At 38.9% G+C, this 20,664-nt stretch overlaps 1 protein-coding gene across 1 annotated transcript in view; it reads right to left on the minus strand.

Moving 5' to 3' along the window:
* smyd3 (SET and MYND domain containing 3) overlaps window positions 1-20,664 on the minus strand; it is a 205,383-nt gene that overhangs the window by 17,323 nt on the left and 167,396 nt on the right. The window contains exons 8-10 of the mRNA XM_084393098.1: window positions 13,020-13,130; window positions 5,069-5,156; window positions 4,090-4,264 (exon numbers count right to left, since the gene is read on the minus strand). Coding sequence (XP_084249224.1) covers window positions 4,090-4,264; window positions 5,069-5,156; window positions 13,020-13,130 — 374 coding nt within the window. The remainder of the gene's footprint in view (window positions 1-4,089; window positions 4,265-5,068; window positions 5,157-13,019; window positions 13,131-20,664) is intronic.

Genomic DNA, 20,664 nt, shown 5'->3' on the forward strand with positions numbered 1-20,664 from the left:
TTTAAACCCCACTTTCAAGGAAATAATTAGGGCATGTGCAATGATAATGAATTAAAGGGGAAAATTTTGCTCTAGGCTATGGACATTACAGTATATCTGTGATGTGTTGGGCTAAAAAACATTCTGAGAGCAAAAAGCTTTTTCTTCATTGATGGCAAATGAAAAGTTGCAGCAATCCGACAAAATCTACATTTATTAAGCAACATATACTACTTTTTCAAAAGTTTGGGGTCGGAAAGATATTTGAATGTTTTTAAAAGAAGTCTCTTATGCTCAAAGCGGCTACGTTTAGTCGATCAAAAATACAGTAAAAACAGTAATATTGTGAAATATTTGTATCATTTAAAATAACTTTTTAGTATTCCAATATACACTCACCTAAAGGATTATTAGGAACACCTGTTCAATTTCTCATTAATGCAATTATCTAATCAACCAATCACATGGCAGTTGCTTCAATGCATTTAGGGGTGTGGTCCTGGTCAAGACAGTCTCCTGAACTCCAAACTGAATGTCAGAATGGGAAAGAAAGGTGATTTAAGCAATTTTGAGCGTGGCATGGTTGTTGGTGCCAGACGGGTCGGTCTGAGTATTTCACAATCTGCTCAGTTACTGGGATTTTCACGCACAACCATTTCTAGGGTTTACAAAGAATGGTGTGAAAAGGGAAAAACATCCAGTATGCGGCAGTCCTGTGGGCGAAAATGCCTTGTTGATGCTAGAGGTCAGAGGAGAATGGGCAGACTGATTCAAGCTGATAGAAGAGCAACTTTGACTGAAATAACCACTCGTTACAACCGAGGTATGAAGCAAAGCATTTTTTGAGAAGCCACAACACGCACAACCTTGAGGCGGATGGGCTACAACAGCAGAAGACCCCACCGGATACCACTCATCTCCACTACAAATAGGAAAAAGAGGCTACAATTTGCACGAGCTCACCAAAATTGGACAGTTGAAGACTGGAAAAATGTTGCCTGGTCTGATGAGTCTCGATTTCTGTTGAGACATTCAGATGGTAGAGTCAGAATTTGGCGTAAACAGAATGAGAACATGGATCCATCATGCCTTGTTACCAATGTGCAGGCTGGTGGTGGTGGTGTAATGGTGTGGGGGATGTTTTCTTGGCACACTTTAGGCCCCTTAGTGCCAATTGGGCATCGTTTAAATGCCACGGCCTACCTGAGCATTGTTTCTGACCATGTCCATCCCTTTATGACCACCATGTACCCATCCTCTGATGGCTACTTCCAGCAGGATAATGCACCATGTCACAAAGCTCCAATCATAAAATGGCCCCCACAGTCACCAGATCTCAACCCAATAGAGCATCTTTGGGATGTGGTGGAACGGGAGCTTCGTGCCCTGGATGTGCATCCCACAAATCTCCATCAACTGCAAGATGCTATCCTATCAATATGGGCCAACATTTCTAAAGATTTCAGCACCTTGTTGAATCAATGCCACGTATAATTAAGGCAGTTCTGAAGGCGAAAGGGTGTCAAACACAGTATTAGTATGGTATTCCTAATAATCCTTTAGGTGAGTGTATCTGTGATGTGTTGGGCTAAAAATCATTCTGAGAGCAAAAAGCTTTTTCTTCATTGATGGCAAATGAAAAGTTGCAGCAATCCGACAAAATCTACATTTATTAAGCAACATATACTACTTTTTCAAAAGTTTAGGGTCGGAAAGATATTTTAATGTTTTTAAAAGAAGTCTCTTATGCTCAAAGCGGCTACGTTTAGTCGATCAAAAATACAGTAAAAACAGTAATATTGTGAAATATTTGTATCATTTAAAACAACTTTTTAGTATTCCAAAATATTTTAAAATGTAATTTATTCCTGTGATGCAAAGCTGAATTTTCAGCATCATTACTCCAGTCTTCAGTGTCACATGATCCTTCAGAAATCATTCTAATATGATGATCTACTGCTCATAAGAAACATTTATAATTATTATCAATGTTGAAAACAGTTGTGCTGCTTATTTGTGGAGAACAAGATATTTTCTTCAGGATTCTTTGATGAATAGGAAGTTCAAAAGAACGGAATTTAGTTGAAACTGAAATCTTTTGTAACTTTACTGTCACTTTTGACCATTTTAATGCATTATTATTAGTATAGTATTTCAGTATATAAACCTCTTTGGGTAGCAGACATTAAATTCTCTTAGCCGAAGACAAGTGCAGAAATCATTGTGAAAGCAGCAATTATCAGCACTTGAAGGATTTGCAATGAAAATGACCAAATGGTTGAAATATTCCTGTGTACGGCATTTATCTTTCTTTATAATGTGCATTTATCTTGTTGTACTAACAGCAGAAACTGCGGCGACACTGGCAACCATCAATCTCAATGTCAATTCCGTATTTAAAAAGCCATTTTAGCAGCACTTTTCCTTTTCCTTGCAATTGGCGGCCCTCCCTCGGCACCATAAACATTCATCAGACGCAGTATAAAGATGGAGAATAAGAATCCAACAGGCAATATAAAAACTTATTCACGCTTTGTGTGAGCTGACATGGGAAGACGGGATCCAGTGCAGTAGAAAAATAACAACCATATTCCCTCCCTTTGACAGGAGAAAAGCTGTTGGGTAATTTCACTTTTTTTCTAAGGTCCAATGCCTCTGAAGCTCTGATCCAAATTTTGCTTTACTGTTTACTTATGGATTTAGTGGAAATCACTGGAGGTCTACTGCCGCTGCAAATTGACATCTGCAGGAGCTTGAAGTCAATAATCTCTTTGCGTTTGGCCTGAAGGAATGTATTATTCTCAGCACTATGGGAAAGAGAACAGCTTTTTCCCCAAAAACCTCAAATGAAATACCACAATAGAAGAGTCCCAAACCTCCTACAGAGGATCTTCTGTTTTCCTTTACACGAATGCGCTCACAAACGCCTTGCTTTAGAAGAAGACTAGTTTCCATCGGTGTTTCAGAGCTTCCTGTTCTACACGTCTCACGGGAAGTCTTATAGTGGCTACTGTGCACAAAACTAAGACTGGTGTCATGCACATTGATTCAGTGCAAGTTGGTGATGAATACTGTCCTGCAGTGCATGTCACCTGGGGTCTGCCCTTTCCTAAATTGATCCATTTGTTCCATTTAAACACAGCTGAACAAGCTTTTTTTGATAAAGGTTATAGAAAAAAAAGAAGAAAAAAAAAACCTGTGTATTTGGGTAGGCAACATAGTGTATTCTTGCAGGGTGTACAAGCATTGTAAATGTCCTGAGACGATAAATCTGTACATTTTTTCACGATACATTTTCCCTCCCAAAATGCCATTGTTTATGTTGAAACATTGAAACTGTTGTGTCAAAAAGAGAATAACACTACAATGCCTTTTTTGCAGTTGTTTTATCATCCAAAAAGTGAAAAACATCATTTTGATCAGGTAAGGTCCTTACACACTGCCTCCAAAACTTACGTCCGTCATAATTTTTTTTGGATCGGGTTTGATTTTCTGCATTTTTCGCATCCGTAGCAAGCATTTTAAGAGGTGTTTTGGAAATTCAGAGCCACCGAATGACGAATGTGAAAAACGCATACAGAAATTTCGGACTCAGTGTGCAAGGACCTATAGGCATCCAATACTTACGCTATTGTTACGCAACCAGACAGCTGATGGACCCCATTGACTTCCATAGTATTTTTTTTTCCTACTATAGAAGTAAATGGGGTCCATCAACTGTTTGATTTCCGACATTCTTCAAAATATCTTCTTTTGTGTTCAACGGAAGACAGATATTCATACAAGTTTGAAACAACTTGACGGTGAGTAAATGATGACAGAATTTTCATTTTGAAGTGAACTATTCCTTTGGTAATGAATAGTACAGAAAAGGATCGATAGAAAGTAGAAAATAGTACAAGAAGGATCTTTTCTTCAATACTGCCTGGTGTTTCTATGAACTAAATCTGCACTTGTCTGTTTTGGATCTTCAGACACGAGCGAGTCTGTGTGAGTCACAGTTCTAATGGGACTTTTATAGATTTGATGGAGGTGTATTCCTTGGAGATTTAACAGGATAATCTGTCAGTGAAGACATAGATCAGAGAACTTTTAGAGGCACACACTCACTTGTAAGGTCCCAGAGCCCTAGTGCCGTACTCCAGTGCCGTCTCGTAGTGATCCAGACTAATGCAAGCGTCCATGGCCAGATCCAGCAGCCTGAGCACATAGATGTTCCTGTCCGGGATGACGTCTGCGTATCTGTGCAAAAGAGCTCGACTCTCTTTCAACAACTCCTCCCAGTCTTTTGATTAAACAGTTAAGGACACAATTAAAAAGACGCAGGACTGTATTACAAAAACTATAGTAGTTAAAGGCACACTATGCAAGATTTGTACCTTAATATAACAGCCTCGAAGTCATTTCGATGGTAAACGAATTCGTAGTAGGGCGAATCATCCCGATAGCAATGCAGGTTTGAGAGGTGGCGCCCAGCCAAATACGGCGCGACGTCACATACATCAACAACATAATGAAGCAGCCTAGCACGCGTTTCAGACGTGAATCATGGCAGAATCGACGAAGAAAGCGAAGAAACCGCGGTCAGAAGAGTCAAGGAAAAGAAAACAAGAAACTGACCACGTGAGGATTTACGACAGTAACGTTAAATACAAGTACTCCACAGCGACTCTAGGGGTCGCTGTTTGACAAAAACAGAAACTGCATAGTATGCCTTTAAGACCAAGAAAGTCTTGCTGGTTAAGCCAGTTGGGAAGCCACTGGCACACAGATTTCAAAATACAATCTACTCTTGTTATTTCAGCAGGAAGACACCCTGCATTTTCTTTTATATCAGACGCATGTCCAAAGGGTAAACGCAAGTGAGCTAGACAGAACTGACAGCTTTACCCTCACACCTTTCACATCAATCTTTTGGAAACTGATATGATTACTGTATCGGGGATCGTTTGCAGAGTCTAGCAGTTGTTTCCAGGGCAAAACCGCTACAGGCTAGTTGCCTTCACCCAGCTAAACCATGAGATGTAGTCAGCGTATCGCTCACCGAGTGTTAGACAGTAATATCATTTGATTCAACTGTGAAGGATACACTGCTCAGACTGAAGCTGCTCCAGGTGAGGGATGGCGTCTCTTAAGGATGTCCACGCCGTCGTCTCTCCAGACAGCATGTCACAGTCCTGTTCACAAAACAATATCACATAAAATCATTTTAAGCAGTTCCTGATTGAACAGGAGCAAAAGCAAAAAATGAAATAATGCACGTATGAATCAATGGACAAGGTAAATCAAAGGTTTATGTATTAATTTACTTATTAATACAAGTAATTTTATTTAAACATTATTTAATTTATAAATGTATTGATTTTTATAATTTGTAATTGTATTTATTTATATGTGTATATCTGTCTTTATGTACTTTAAAAAAGCAGTATATAAATGTAGAAAATGGCAAAATACTGTAAGTATAAATCAATGGACAATCTCAATCAAAAGTTGCTAAAGATTCTATATTTATTTACACCCTTATTAGGTGTGAATTACTAACGTATTTACTTATTTAGAATGAATGTATTTACAATTAAATTGCATTGTAAATTTATACATTTAAATTTTAATTCAAATATTATTTATTAATAAATGTACTTGTTTTTTTTAAGTTATAATCAAATTATTTTTTATTATTTACAGTCCTATCTTTTCCTATACATAAAACTTAGATATGTGATTTTAAGAAACTCACCATTTAAATCAACAAAAAAATGAAATAACACTGCAAGTACGAATCAATAGTCAATAAAAAGTCAAAGTTTATTTATGAATATTTATAGATATTTATATTTACGCATTACACCTTCCAAAATTCTAAACTGCAAGAAAATGTTGCAATTCCGGTTCACATTTGTGAAAAGAAAATAACCTATATTAGAGCCGAAGCTATCAATGTTAGATTTGACCAAAGACGCTTGAGCTTTTACTGAATTATAGTTCAAATTTATGTGTGTAGATCATCAAACATCAAAGACCTTCGTACACACAACACAACAAAAAACATTAAAAGGAGAATGAGAGAAGCTGTCAGGATTAGAGAGCCGTGAGGTGCGTGAAAACTGAAAGGGCTTGTTTCTGAGAGGGCAACTTTATTTCAGGATAAGTGTGATGACAAGTCGGAGCCATAGGGGGGTCTGTCAGACACTCAAATCCCTGCGGAGAGATGTGTGTGTGTGTGTGTGTGTGTGTGTATGTGTGTGTGTGTAGCCCTTGGGGATACACATATAAGTGCCTCTGAGACATCAAAGCCGTGTGATGTATCAGAGGTGAACAGTCACACTGCTGACAATATACTCTAGTGTTACTGCCTGAGCGCACACACACACACACACACACACACACACACACACACACACACACACACACACACACACACACACACACACACACACACACACACACACACACAGTTGTTTTCATGTTTTATGGGGCTTTTTCATAGACATAATGATTTTTATACTGTACAAACTGTATCTTCTATCCCCTAAACCTACACCTACCCTAAACACAACCTTCACAGAAAACTTTCTGCATTTTTACATTTTCAAAAAACATAATTTAGTCTGTTTTATAAACTGTTTTCCTTATGGGGACCAAAAAATGTCCCCACAAGGACAAGGATTTCGGATATCGCCATCCCTGTGGGGACATTTTGTCCTCATAACGTAGGGTTTACCTGGAGCACGAACACACGCACACACGTGCACGCCCATGCACGCAAGCACACACACACACACACACAATAAATTGTAACTCTTTTGATCTTTCCTTTCTATGCCATTTCTCACTGTTTTTGAAAATAACTCTTGATCACTCTTTGGGGTCAGTATATTTTTTTCCTGTTTTTTTTCTGTTTTAAAAGAAATGAATACTTTTGTTCAGCAAGGATGCATTACATAGATGGTATCAGATACTATGGTAATTTGATAAGTACCATGGGGTCCTTTGATATATTTATACACCATAGTACTGTAAGTCTACTATCTGGTGCTATAAGATGCTTTAAAAAATACTTTTGTATCATCAACATGGTATTGTCCCAAAAAACATGGCATTACTTGTTTCCATGGTGTGTTCAGTGTGCAGATATTTACTCTCTTTTTTTTTACATGCATTTCACCCTTACAAAACCAGACTATGGTGTACAGTAAATTAACATTCTTTCAACAAGGGCCTCCTTAAGGCTTCTAAAATAATCTGTAACTACCTTTTATATTCTTAAATTCAATGGGGTTCTATATACAACCCTAGGGTTCTCGGATCAATTTTAAAGAACCCTTTATGCCAAAGATTTTCTGTATAAGGAGAAATCTTAAATGATTGCATAATACTTTCATGTTTAATGGCTATCTCAATTTTTCTAGTGATACAGTAGCAAACATAAAATTGCTAAAACTGAAGTGAGAAGACCATCAAAAAGACAAACTTAAGACGCAACATGTACAAGATAGCATGCGACATACAGTATCTACAATTTCAAAAAAAGATCCTGTATTGGTTTTTAGAAATATTTTATTGTAAGCTTCAAGGCATGAGAACATACCAAAAAGAATAAACTATGGACATTTATCAGGCCAAGTTCTGCGGATGAGAGAGGCCATCATGAATTTATGTATGAATTGGGCAAAAACTTTTTTGGGGGGTTTTCACATAAACTCGAATGTGAGGACATCAACCTATTTCATGAAGCCGTGTGGAGATTCAGCCAAGGGTTGAGAAACCAATTTTAGTTTTTTAGTGACAAAATGAATTCAGATATTCATGGTGAGCTGTACAAAGTGTGCACTGTTATGTGTTTTTGTTCAAGTGCACTCAGTCCATGCAAACTATGCAAGCTTTATAAATGATTTATCAGGGAAGAGAGTGCAAGCTGACCGAAATGTGGATGTCATGAGAGGCCAAAAACCCACAGGCCATCCACCAATGAGTGCTACTAACTTCCAGAAATCTCCACCGGACCATAATGCTCTGTTTCTACTGCAGAATCACTAATAAAACTGAAAGCCGCACATGAAATCACTTATCGTTGAACACGGTAAACACACCAAACCCTGAGGTATTGCCACAAGACAAAAACAGTCTTTTTACCTGCACATTATGTCAGAATCCATTTTACATTCTGGTCAGATCTGTATAATTATAAAATGGCTTTGAAGCTTTAAATTAAACATCTAATTGCTGCTTGCACAAATGGGTCCGTGCATGATGCAACAACTTTTCTATTTGCTGCTCCTTTTCAATGAAAAAGCCATTTTCTTGTTAACGTGAACAGCCTAATTACAGGGAGTGAGAATCAAAATTGTAGACGGTGGTTCAGACTTTGTTTATTATTGTGTAAATTCAATAATCATGTTATTCATTACAGTACTGATTAGAGTGCACTGAGTTCGAAAATATATCCCACTGAACAAAGCATGACAGGAAGTCTAACGCTTTAGCAAATGTATCCCATTTCATATAATCCTACTACACATAAAAGCACTTTGCCGACAAAAGCACATCATAGGAATGTAGTAAGAAACATGCCTGTCAAAAATTCCTCCTTTTTTGTTATGCAACAGGTTGTTGGTTTATTCACTAAAAAAGCATGCATGTTTAAGTACAGCAAAAAAAAAATAAAAAAAAATAAAAAAAAATAATAATAATAATATATATGTATATTTATGCGGGTTTATTTAAATGAATTTGCTAAATTAATATGTAAATTGTTTTATTTCAAATTATCTGCAGATGCCCAGCATCTCTTTCTGGGATGCATTAACTCTTCTCTTGCATACTATAAGAAATGGTACACAGCAAATTTGTAAAGGAGATATGGCGCAAATGTGAAAGAACACCGAACACTAAAACACTGAAAAAAAGCAGAGACATGCACCGTGTGACCAGACAGTCCTTCATGAACCGAGTAACATCTGTGACCCCCCACGTGACTGTCAGACTGAATCACATCTCCGGTCTCTGGAGATTCTGGGAAGGTGATAACCTGAGCAACCCCTTCCTGTACTTGCACATACAGCTGCTCTATTGTTTTAGAGTGTCAGTGTGTCCTACTGAACTCACACAGGTTGTCAGATTACCGCAAAGCCGGTGGTGAATCAACAAGTCCCTCTCATCAGAGTGTCATCAGTGTAACACTTCACACACCTCACCTGTATAATTACCTCATGCACACACACACACGTGCACACGCACGCGCACACACATGTTTTCATGTTTTTGGGGGACTTTTTATACTGTACAAACTGTATAATATATCCCTAATCCTAAACCATCACAAAAACAAACAAAAAACTTTCTGCATTTTTACATTTTCAAAAAACATAATTTAGTCTGATTTACTAGCTGTTTTCGACAAGGGGACCAAAAAAAAAACCAGATTTCGGATATTGCCAACTTTGTGGGGACATTTTGTACCCATAACGTAGCCGTAGGGTTTACCTGGACCACAATGACAGTATGTGACGGAGTGTGATGATAAGAAATGTGCTGAACAACAAAAAGAAGGAGAAAAAAATGTAAAACTAGATTTTTACTGTATTGTAGAAAATTTTTAAGAGTTTTTAAGGTCAGAAATTACATAAATACTATATACACTTTTTTTTTTTTTTTTGGGGGACAGTACATTTAAAATAATAATAATAATAACAGTAAGGATGCATTAAATTTATCAAGAATGGTAGTAAAAATATGTATAATGTTAATAAAGATTTTTTTCATGAAAGTTTCCAAAAAATATTAAGCAGCATAACAGTTTTCAACATTGATAATAATCAGAAATGTTTTTAGAGAAACAAATCAACATATTAGAATGATTTCTGAAGGATCATGTGACACTGAAGACTGGAGTAATGATGCTTCACATCACAAGGATAAATTACATTTAAAAATATTCAAATAAAAACACTGTTATTTTAATTTAGAATATTTTTCACAATATCACTATATTTTTGAACAAATAAATGCAGCCTTTGTGAGCAGAAGAGACTTTTAAAAACATTTTACAAATCTTACCGATCCCAGTACAGGTGTAGAAGAAAATAAATAATTTTACTTTTAAATACAATTATTTTCATAATACTCTGTCTCTATGATATTCTGGTGCTCTATGATATTCATCTTTTATCCAAAATGACTTGCATTCAGTTGGTTGATTGATTGATGGATAGACGGATGGATGGATGGATAGAAGAAACAGATGCATGGACAAATAGATGTGAGTTTGTACCACACATATCAGTCGTCCTAAAATCCAAAACTCACGAAAAACAAGCTTAAAAAGCTTCCACTGTTTCTTCAACTGTTGGATTCAGGGATGAAACCCAAGTCTCCATCTCAGCAGCCTTGAGCAAGAGCGTTTATTCTTATCCGCACGTATCTGACAGATGACTCAAGCAGAGGTCAGTCTGAGCAGCTGTGTAGGTGTTAACAGCAGGATAAAGCCTCTTTCTCTTGAGCTCAGAGCACACTTATTTAGCATGGTATGCCGGCATGCAGGTGCAAAATAATCACAACATAAGCCTGAAAGGAACTTGTGTATGCTAGTGACATGTTGGAGCACACATGACAACAGTTCTGTTTCTTTATGGCAAGCCCTTTTGACTTTTAATCATTCCCAGGATAGTGTTATCAACAATTCAATTTTCACTAGTTAAAATAATCGGTCTTGCAATCATGAATGGACTTTTTTACTAGTAACAATAGCTTTTTTTGATATGAATTACATTTTCACTAGTGAAAACGTAAATTCTTGACATCAACAATGAGGTCCTCATTGATATCATTCTTGATATAAACTATAAACTATTTTTCTTGATATCTGAAATTGTATTTTTACTAGTAGAATTTTGGGTTACATTTTATTTTAAGGTGTCATTGTTACAGTGTAATTGTATAATTAAGTACTGAGTAATATTAAGCAACTATGTACTTACTATAGGGTTAGGGTAGGATTAGGATTTGGTTGAGTGTTAGTTGCATGTAATTATGCATCATTTACTGTTATTTCTATGGTAAGTACATGTAACATATGTAACAAGGACACTGTAAAATAAAGTGTTACCAAAGTGTTTTGCAATATAATACCTTTGCAAGCCATTTTGACTTAATCACTCGCAGGATATGAATTTTTGATATCATGTACAGTAATTCCTGATATAAAAAATAGCCATTATTACATGTAAAAATTCCAAACCTGACATCAAGAATGATCCTTTTTTAACTTGTTGATGAATCAAAAATTCATATCCTAGGAATGATTAAAAGTCGAAACAGCTTGCCATATTTCTTTTGTCACTCGCACATGCATTTGATGGGATAGTTCAACAAAAAATGTAAATCATTGACTCAACCTCACATGTCATTCCAAACCTGTTATGACTTACTTTCTTCTGTGAAATACAAAAGAAGACATTTTCAAAAAGTTTTTTGTCCATACAATAATACTCAATGGGGTCCATAAAAACACTGGACCCCAATAACTTTCATTGTATGGACAATAAACATTTTTCTAAATATCTTTTTTTGTGTTCTGCAGAATATGGAAGTTTGTTTCCGCCACAGAATAAAAAACAACAACTTTTTTTCAGAGCAAGTACTGTACGCAGTCAAATATTAGTGTCGCTGTCACTTGATGGTGGATCTGGTGAAGAAGCTGTCAGCGATCTCAATGTACTGGGAAATGAGCTCTGACGGAGGACAGTGACGATGGTATAAAAGCTCCAAAAGGTAACAAATTTTTCTTCTGTAATTGTCTAATATCAGGAGAGTTTTATACTATCACAATAGGTAGAGATACATCCGTATTAGATATAGATCTGGGTTGCTAAAGACCCGAATATGTAATAATGATTGGCGAAACATTCATGCATTTAAGGGTTAAGAACATACAGATTGTTCAGCTGACGAAACGTCTTTCAGAAAAAAACTTTCAGCAGACAAAAACTCTATAAAACAGCTTTAAGATTTGTGAGAAATTGTGACCTTTAGGACCTTTATACAGTGTGTGCCATTGTAAAGACTTTTTTTTTTATCAGAATTGTGATATAAACTCGCAATTGTGATAAAAAAAAGAAAAAAAGAAGTCACAATGACCTTTTTTTATTCTGTGGCATAAGCTTCAATAGCAGAAGAAAAGGAAATCACTGCATGTTTAGAACAAATAATGACAGACTGAATAAAATAATCAATTAATCTTTAGGGGAAAAAAAAGAATTTCAAAAAGAATAACAACAACAATAAATTTGCTTACGGTTTAAAAATGCATATTTAAATCAACTTTGACAGCTCTTTTTTCCTCAAAATTACCCGCAAACCCCCAGCACCTTCTTTGGGATGCGTTGACTCTGATCTTGCATATTATTTTGGATGGATAGTATGTGAACACAGGATATTTTAGAAACAAATTGGTAAAGAAATATAACTGTATTTTTCCACCGAATGGAAGTGGAAAAATACAGTGCTTACAATTTTCTGGGAATCAACATATAAAATGGCTTACTTATAGGCGTTAAGTAAAAAAAAAAAGTACTTTAACATCCAAAAAATTACACATTTCACCTTTAAAATCCCATCTCTCCTCGCTCCATCTTTAGCATTCATTCGTTCGCTCTCATGCATGCCATCCAAAGCTTTATTCTTGACATGCTCTTGTCATTGCAGTGATGATCACGGATGACAGGGCCTGCTGAGGACAGGTTCCCCGGGGCAGTGCGGAGAGACCGGTGATGGTCTAGGACCGGGTCTGACAGACTTGACACATCGTCAGATGCTTTCGAGTGCGGAGTGGGACAGACACGGAGCAAAAGAGCGAGGAAAAGAGAACATGGAGGAGAACAGGGATGATAGATAGTGATCCCGCCAGGACACAATGAGGCGGGGAGAAGCCTTTTCCAGGAGTGATGGGGTGAAAGTGAAAGAGAAAAGTGAGGATAAAAGGTGGATAAGAAAGATCAGGGAAGGGAAGACAGATCTGAGGGGATGTTCACACGGCTCACCTTGTCCTCAGTGGTACAGCGAGCGCACTGACACAAGAAGTGGTATTGCTCCTGTAATCGGGAACGTCTCTCTTTGCTGGGTGCGAGGACATCGGTGTAGCTTATAGTCAGCTAAAAAGAGGGAGAGATTAGTTAGATTAGAGATGGTTAGCTGAAAGCTTTCAGGCAACTAGAAAACCCTGGTAACTAAACACTAAGCACTAAATGCTATGAGTAAACTTAGGCATTGTTTGATTTAGAGTATGAAAAATGGATATTCAGGTACAGTAATCCCAAAATGCATTCATGCATTGCATTGAAATCAGTAAAAAAAATTCATTCAAGATGAATGGATTCGAATTAGAAATACATTTTATGTAATATTTGCACATAACGTACAAAAGTTTGTGGTCGATCATTTTTCTTGTTGAAAAAATTGTCTTATGCTGCCGAATTTCGTTATTAATTGGATAAATAATACAGTAAAAACAGTAATATTATGACAATTTTAAATAACTTTTAAACTGCAATTTATTCCTGTGATGCAATGCTGAATTTTTTAGCATCATTACTTCAGTCTTCAGTGTCACATGATCCTACCGAAATCATTCTAATATAAAAAAAGTAAGATTTTAGACAGAATTTTTATTGTAACAATTTAAAAGTCTTAACTGTCAATTTGATACATTTAATGCATTTTTGCGAAATAAAACTATTATTTTCCATCCAAAAATTATTAAATTACTGAGCCCAAACTTTTGAATGCCAGTATATTACGGAGCCCCTAAACTAAAGGGACCTTTGCAAAAATAAACATAAAGGTCCCTTTAGGGGCTCCGCAGTATATTGTATACATGCATCAATATGTGTCCAAGATGGCGGCGCGAGTACATCGCGAGGCTCGCGGTCTCTCCAGATTCTGTAATTTAGCAGTATTTTTCTTGCTCATTTCGGGTCTGTTCGTCCAGAACAGTTGTGCCTTAACATCGTACACCCAAGGTGAGCTTTTGGATATTGGTTTGCGAATTTCCGACAGTTTTATGGACAACCTTCGACTCCTTCCTGAGATCGCCAGATCACCCGAGGCTATGCACTCTGCCCGGCCGGGCGGAAGTGCTCGCAGGCGCCGGCGAGATCGTAAACAAAGGCGGGGGAAGCGCGGAGGACTAAGAGCTAAGCTAAAGCTAACACCACACCGGCTCTCTTTACCCAGCATTTTCCTTGCCAATGTACGGTCGCTGTTGAACAAAATGGAGGAGATTCGACTCAACATCACATACAGCAAGAGACTTTTGAACTGTAATGTTCTAATTTTCACGGAAACATGGTTAAACAGCGGAATACCGGACAACGCTATTGAGCTAGCGGGACGCCATACATTCCGGGCGGATAGAACATTACATGGCTCCGGTAAGACCAGAGGTGGTGGATTGTGCATTTACATTAACAAAGCTTGGTGCACAAACTCTGCTATTGTTGGGAGACATTGTTCAGCTAACCTTGAGTTTCTCATGGTTAAATGTAGACCGTTTTATCTACCGCGGGAGTTCACTTCCACTATTATAACTGCAGCCTATATTCCCCCGGATGCTGATGCCAAGTTTGCTATGAAAGAACTTCACGCAGCCATCAGTAAACAACAGACCGTTCACCCGGAAGCTGCGTTTATTGTTGCGGGTGATTTTAATCATTCAAACTTAAAGTCAGTGCTACCGAAATTTCACCAGCATGTTTGCTGTCACACCAGAGGAAACAAAACCTTAGACCATGTTTACACAAACATGGCTGAAGCTTACGTCGCGACACCCCTCCCCCACTTGGGACAGTCAGATCACCTTTCTTTGTTCCTCACCCCCAAATATGCACCTCTGATCAATCGCGTGAAGCCATCAGTGAAGACCATCAAGGTGTGGCCTGCGGGGGCAGATTTCTCACTCCAGGAAAGGTTTCTACACACAGACTGGAGTATGTTTGCTTCTCAAGCCACCAGTGGCTCTCACACGGACATTGACTGCTACACCTCCTCTGTACTGGATTATATTAATACCACCATTGACAGTGTTACAACCCAGAAGCAGATCACCACATACCCAAATCAGAAGCCATGGATGAACAGGGAAGTGCGACTCCTATTGAAGACACGCAATACTGCCTTCAGATCAGGAGATGCACAAGCCTATAGCACATCCAGAGCAAATCTGAAAAGGGGCATCAAAGAGGCCAAGCACTGCTACAAGCTTAAGATAGAGGGACACTTTTCCAACGCTGACCCTCGGCGCATGTGGCAGGGCATTCAGGCCATCAGTGACTACAAACCCTCTCACTCCACCCCCGCAGCCACTGATGTCAACTTCCTGAACGAGCTAAATGACTTTTATGCTCGCTTTGAAAGAGACAACAGAGAAACTGCCACCAAGCTCAAATCCTCAGCTGATCACCCACCGATCACACTCTCCTCCACAGATGTCTGCAATGCACTGAGCAGGATCAGCGCGCACAAGGCTGCTGGACCAGACAACATCCCTGGACGCGTACTCAGGGCATGTGCGGAGCAGCTCGCTGGGGTTTTTACAGACATTTTCAACCTGTCTCTTGCCCAAGCAACTGTACCAACATGCTTTAAATGCACTTCCATTGTGCCAGTGCCAAAACACTCCAGCCCGAAGTGCCTTAATGACTACCGCCCTGTAGCACTCACACCCATCGTAATGAAGTGCTTTGAGCGGCTGGTCCTGGCACACCTAAAAGACTCTCTACCATCCACATTGGACTCACACCAGTTTGCCTACCGTAGCAATAGGAGCACAGAGGATGCAGTCTCCATGGCACTGCACTCTGTGCTCACACATCTGGACAATAAGAACACTTATGCACGCATGCTGTTTGTTGACTTCAGCTCAGCATTCAACACTGTCATCCCAACTAAGTTAATAGCCAAACTTGGAGACCTGGGCTTCAACACCTCCATGTGCAACTGGATTTTGGACTTCTTGACCAACAGACCCCAGAATGTTCGATCAGGCTCCAACTGCTCCACATCCATCACACTCAACACTGGTGTACCACAGGGCTGTGTGCTAAGCCCGTTCCTCTACTCCCTCTTCACCTCCGACTGCAAGCCTGTGTACGGATCTAATTCCATCGTCAAGTTTGCGGACGATACTACGGTGATTGGTCTCATCAGCAACAACGATGAGACTGCCTATAGGGAGGAGATCAAGCACCTGGCCACATGGTGCACCGAAAATAACCAGCTCCTCAACACCACCAAAACGAAGGAGCTCATCGTGGACTTCAGGAAAGTGTCAAGAGGCACACACGACACCATCCACATCAATGGAATGGCTGTTGAGCGTGTCTCCAGTTTCAAGTTCCTGGGGACCCACATCTCGGCGGACATGACCTGGACAACCAACACCTCCAGCCTGGTCAAGAAGGCTCACCAGCGCCTCTTCTTCCTGAGGACACTGAGGAAGAATCAGCTTTCCTCCACTATCCTGGTGAACTTCTATCGCTGTGCAATAGAAAGCATCCTGACCAACTGTGCTACAGTGTGGTATGGGAGCTGTTCTGTTGCAGAGCGCAAGGCACTGCAGCGGGTGGTGAAAACCGCCCAGCGCATCACTGGGACTCCACTACCTGCCATCGAGCACATCCAGAGGAAACGCTGTCTGCATCGAGCTCGCAGCATCCTTAAGGACTCCTCTCACCCAGCCCACAGACTGTTTTCTCTCCTGCCCTCCGGCAGGCGTTTCAGGTGCCTCCGGACCAGGACCAGCAGACTAAAGAACAGTTTTTTCCCCAGAGCTGTCTCTTTATTAAACTCCAACCCTCATTGATCCCACTCCCCTTATATACTGATTGACTCTCCTCTCCCTCCTCACACCTGCCTCCATTTTGTTATTTGCAATACTATAATGTTCATTTGCACTGCTGACTGTTATTACAGTAACAACTGTTTACATATGCATCTTGCACTACTACCTTGACTGGAATATGCTCATTTGCACTGCCGACTGTTTACTGTTTATTTACAGTACCGACTGTTATATATACATTGCAATATCGTACCTTAACTGTAATATGCAATTACTTTCCACTGCACTCACTCGGATAGCTTCTGTCCAAACTTTATTTGCACTACTTTAAATCCATTGTTATACTGCTCATTAGCCTAACTTATACATATATCTATTTGTAAAATTCTGTTTATAGTAATATCCATCTGTATATTATGCTCACATTCTGTTTATAGTAACAGCCATCTGTATATATATTCATAGTACATATCTATCTGTAAAATTATGTTTATAGTAACAGCCATCTGTATATTATCAAGGCTCGAAATTGCGACCATTTTGGTCGCATATGCTCCTGAAATTTAATCTGTGCGACCTAAAAATATATTTGGGAGCATTTGTGCGAGTGCAAATAATGGTTGTGGTGCGACCTGTTTTCATTTCTCTAAAAAACGTTTGCAAATTACTTCACAGTGTGTACCTTATGCGCGCTGATACGCGATGGCCGGACCGTCATTCTATCCAACGTTATATAACCAATCCCGGGGTTTTTCCTGCATTGATTTTTTTGGGGCGGCCGCCAAAGCCTTTGATCGGTGCGTGAGTGACTGCTGCGCTTGACGAGAGAAAGCCCCGGCCGCGCGCGCGCACTCTCACGTCTTCAAACAACACGAGCGCTGTCTTGCTCTCTCTCCCTCGCGCATATTAATCAAAATCATTTGACACGATAGAAGAAGGGCGGAAGACCGAAGTTTCACGTGGAGCATTCGGAGATTTTTTTTTCTCCTAAATTACCGTGGAGTGTGAATTGTGCTAAAAAATAAACTACCGGGATAATCACACAACGCTTGCCGTATCCTACACTTCCACTAATGACACTCCGATTCGCGAACTAATGACTCATTTGAACCGATTCACTTTAATGAATGGTTAAAACAACTGATCTGTCCAACACACTCACGAGACGTTTGAATCGGTGTATAACAAATCGGTACCACTTTACAATAATGTTCCACTTATTAAATTCTAGTTAACACAGTTGTACTATTAAAAAAAACTGCACTTTGGTAATTTGTTAACCATTGTTAATGTTAATTTCAACATTTGGGCTAAATAGCCTATACATTATTGAATTTTTTTTTTTTTTTTTTTTTTTTTACATAGTTAATGCACTGTGAAGTAACATTAATGAACAATGAACAGCTGTATTTTTATTAACTAAGATTAACAAAGATTAATACAGCATATTAATAGCAATAGAGTGCCAAGTGCCAAGCAAAAAATGCAGGGACAGGTGTGTGGCAAACAAATCAGGTTAAATTATTAAGGCTTTTAATCGGCAGGATACGTCAAATATAACCATACTGTCTATGAATATAACACCGCATACACCATCGCCAAAGAAGAGCTTGCCTTCACTAAATTTATGTCAAATGACAAATCATGTGCCAATATCATCGGGGTGAGATGATATAGAGCCAGAAGACCAAATTTCAAATCTTGGCCACAGGATGAAATAAAATTTGTTAATATATAATTTGTAGTTGTGGTGCTCTTAATTTAATGCCTTAATTTTTGGTGGGTGCTCCTAAATTTTTGCTGGTGCTCCTAACTTTTTGAAGTTGGGAGCACCAGTGCTACCAAGTAAAAAAGTTAATTTCGAGCCCTGATTATATTCAGTACATATCTATCTGTAAACATTCTGTTTATAGTAATAGCCATCTGTATATTATTATATTCAGTACATATCTAGCTGTAAATTCTGTTCACAGTAATAGTTATCTGTATATTATATTCATAGGACAATCTATCTGTAAATTTTTGTTTATAATAGTATTCAACTCTATATTTATTCAGTACATATCCATGTTCTGCACTTATGAACCACTGTATATCCTGCACTTGCTGCTATTGCACTTCTGGTTAGACCTAAACTGCATTTCGTTGCCTTGTACCTGTACTTGTGTAATGACAATAAAGTTGAATCTAATCTAATCTAATCTAATCAAATAAATTATTTATATATTTAATTGGGTAAAAAAAGGTATAGAATAAAAAAAATATGCATAATAAAATGAAGGGTGTTTCAAACAAAAAAGGGCACTTACAAGGAGCCTTAGAAGCCTTAGAAAGTAGTTGCCTATGTAGACAGCAGACACAGATGCTGCTCACTAGGGTTCGTAACAGAGCCAATGTCTTATGGTAGTTTAGTCTTAAATAATGCGAAGTCTGCCTGCTGAGATAACTTGAAAAACACATACGGTAGCCTTAACTTTCCAATTCTGCAGGATGTAAATGAAAAGAAACCCTGCTTTAATGTGCATTGTTTGTGTTTATGTGTTCAGCCATTAAGAGAAATCTTCCAGGTTGTTAACAGAGTGGACATAAAGAAAATCAGATTGGAAAAGCTTGAATTGATGCTAAATTATGAATTAAATGTTTTAAGAGTTCTCATCATCTAATGTGACAGGTGTCTCGAGAGAATCTGAACAATGATAGTGTTTTCTGATGACTTCCAGAGGTTTGAGAAAGAACTCTTCACACAACAGCTGTTTACCTCTTTTTGTAAGTACATTATGGGTATGTTTGCAGTATCTGTTATTTTTGTCTACAGCATGAAATTATTCTGCAGTATGTGCTTACAGAGTCACATATCCGTATATCACTTTCTATTTATTCTGCGTTGCATCAACAATTTTTTTATTATTGTTATTAAGTGGAGTCATACACTGTAAAAAAAATATTGTTAATTTAACTTAAAAAAGGAAGTAACTGGTTGCCTTACAATTTTGAGTTCATTGAAATTAAAAAATTTGAGTCAATACAATGAAGGAGATTGGTTTAATCAACAGAAACTCAAAATATTGTGTTCCCTTTCGAACGGTCACTTCGTATTGCGTAGCTATACGGAGTGAGGAAACTCCTTTTCCTCGATTTACTGAAGCTTATATGTAAAACGCATTTGCAGCTGCACAGCTAGTACATTGAGCGTCTGGCTCGCTGATAGGATGTGCTGCAGCAACTGCACATCCAATGGCGCGGGCGCCTCTGACGTGCGACCAATGAGCTAGCCCTACGTCAGAGCGCCCAAAGGGGGTCGTGGCCTTAGTCTATAATAGTCCCCCGAATTCGCCATTATAGCAGATCTTACTCCTTCAGCGACAACTTAACGTCTCTGACTGTGTTTACTGAGCTTCGCCGTTTGAACAACGAGCATCAATTCCTGAGCGAGCATCAATTCAGCGGACTACGCCTTTTTCAGCCGTTTTCTCCTGACGCCGTCTCACCGGTGGCTATCCGGCGACAACGCAATATCCTTTCTATATTATTGTGATTTATTATGCCTCGTTCATCCTGCGCCACGTGCGGTGGCAAGCTGCACGAGGCCGATGGACACGCGAACTGCATTTCATGCCTGGGAATTAACCACGCGGAGAATGCACTCTCTGCCGGCGGATGTGAGGCCTGTGAGAGCATGCCCATCTCCGTGCTGCGAACTCGGCTAGAGACGGCAACGCCGCTTTTACCTTGCTTCCCTTTCCGGCCCTACTTCAGCCGAGGAAGAAGAAACGCCGCAGCCAGAGGCAACCTGAGAGCATGGATGTCAGTGAACACACGCCGGCCTCGTCCCCACGTGCCTCACTGGC

This window comes from Rutilus rutilus, assembly GCF_951802725.1.
Source record: "Rutilus rutilus genome assembly, chromosome: 21".
In the NCBI taxonomy this organism is placed as follows: Eukaryota; Metazoa; Chordata; class Actinopteri; order Cypriniformes; family Leuciscidae; genus Rutilus; species Rutilus rutilus.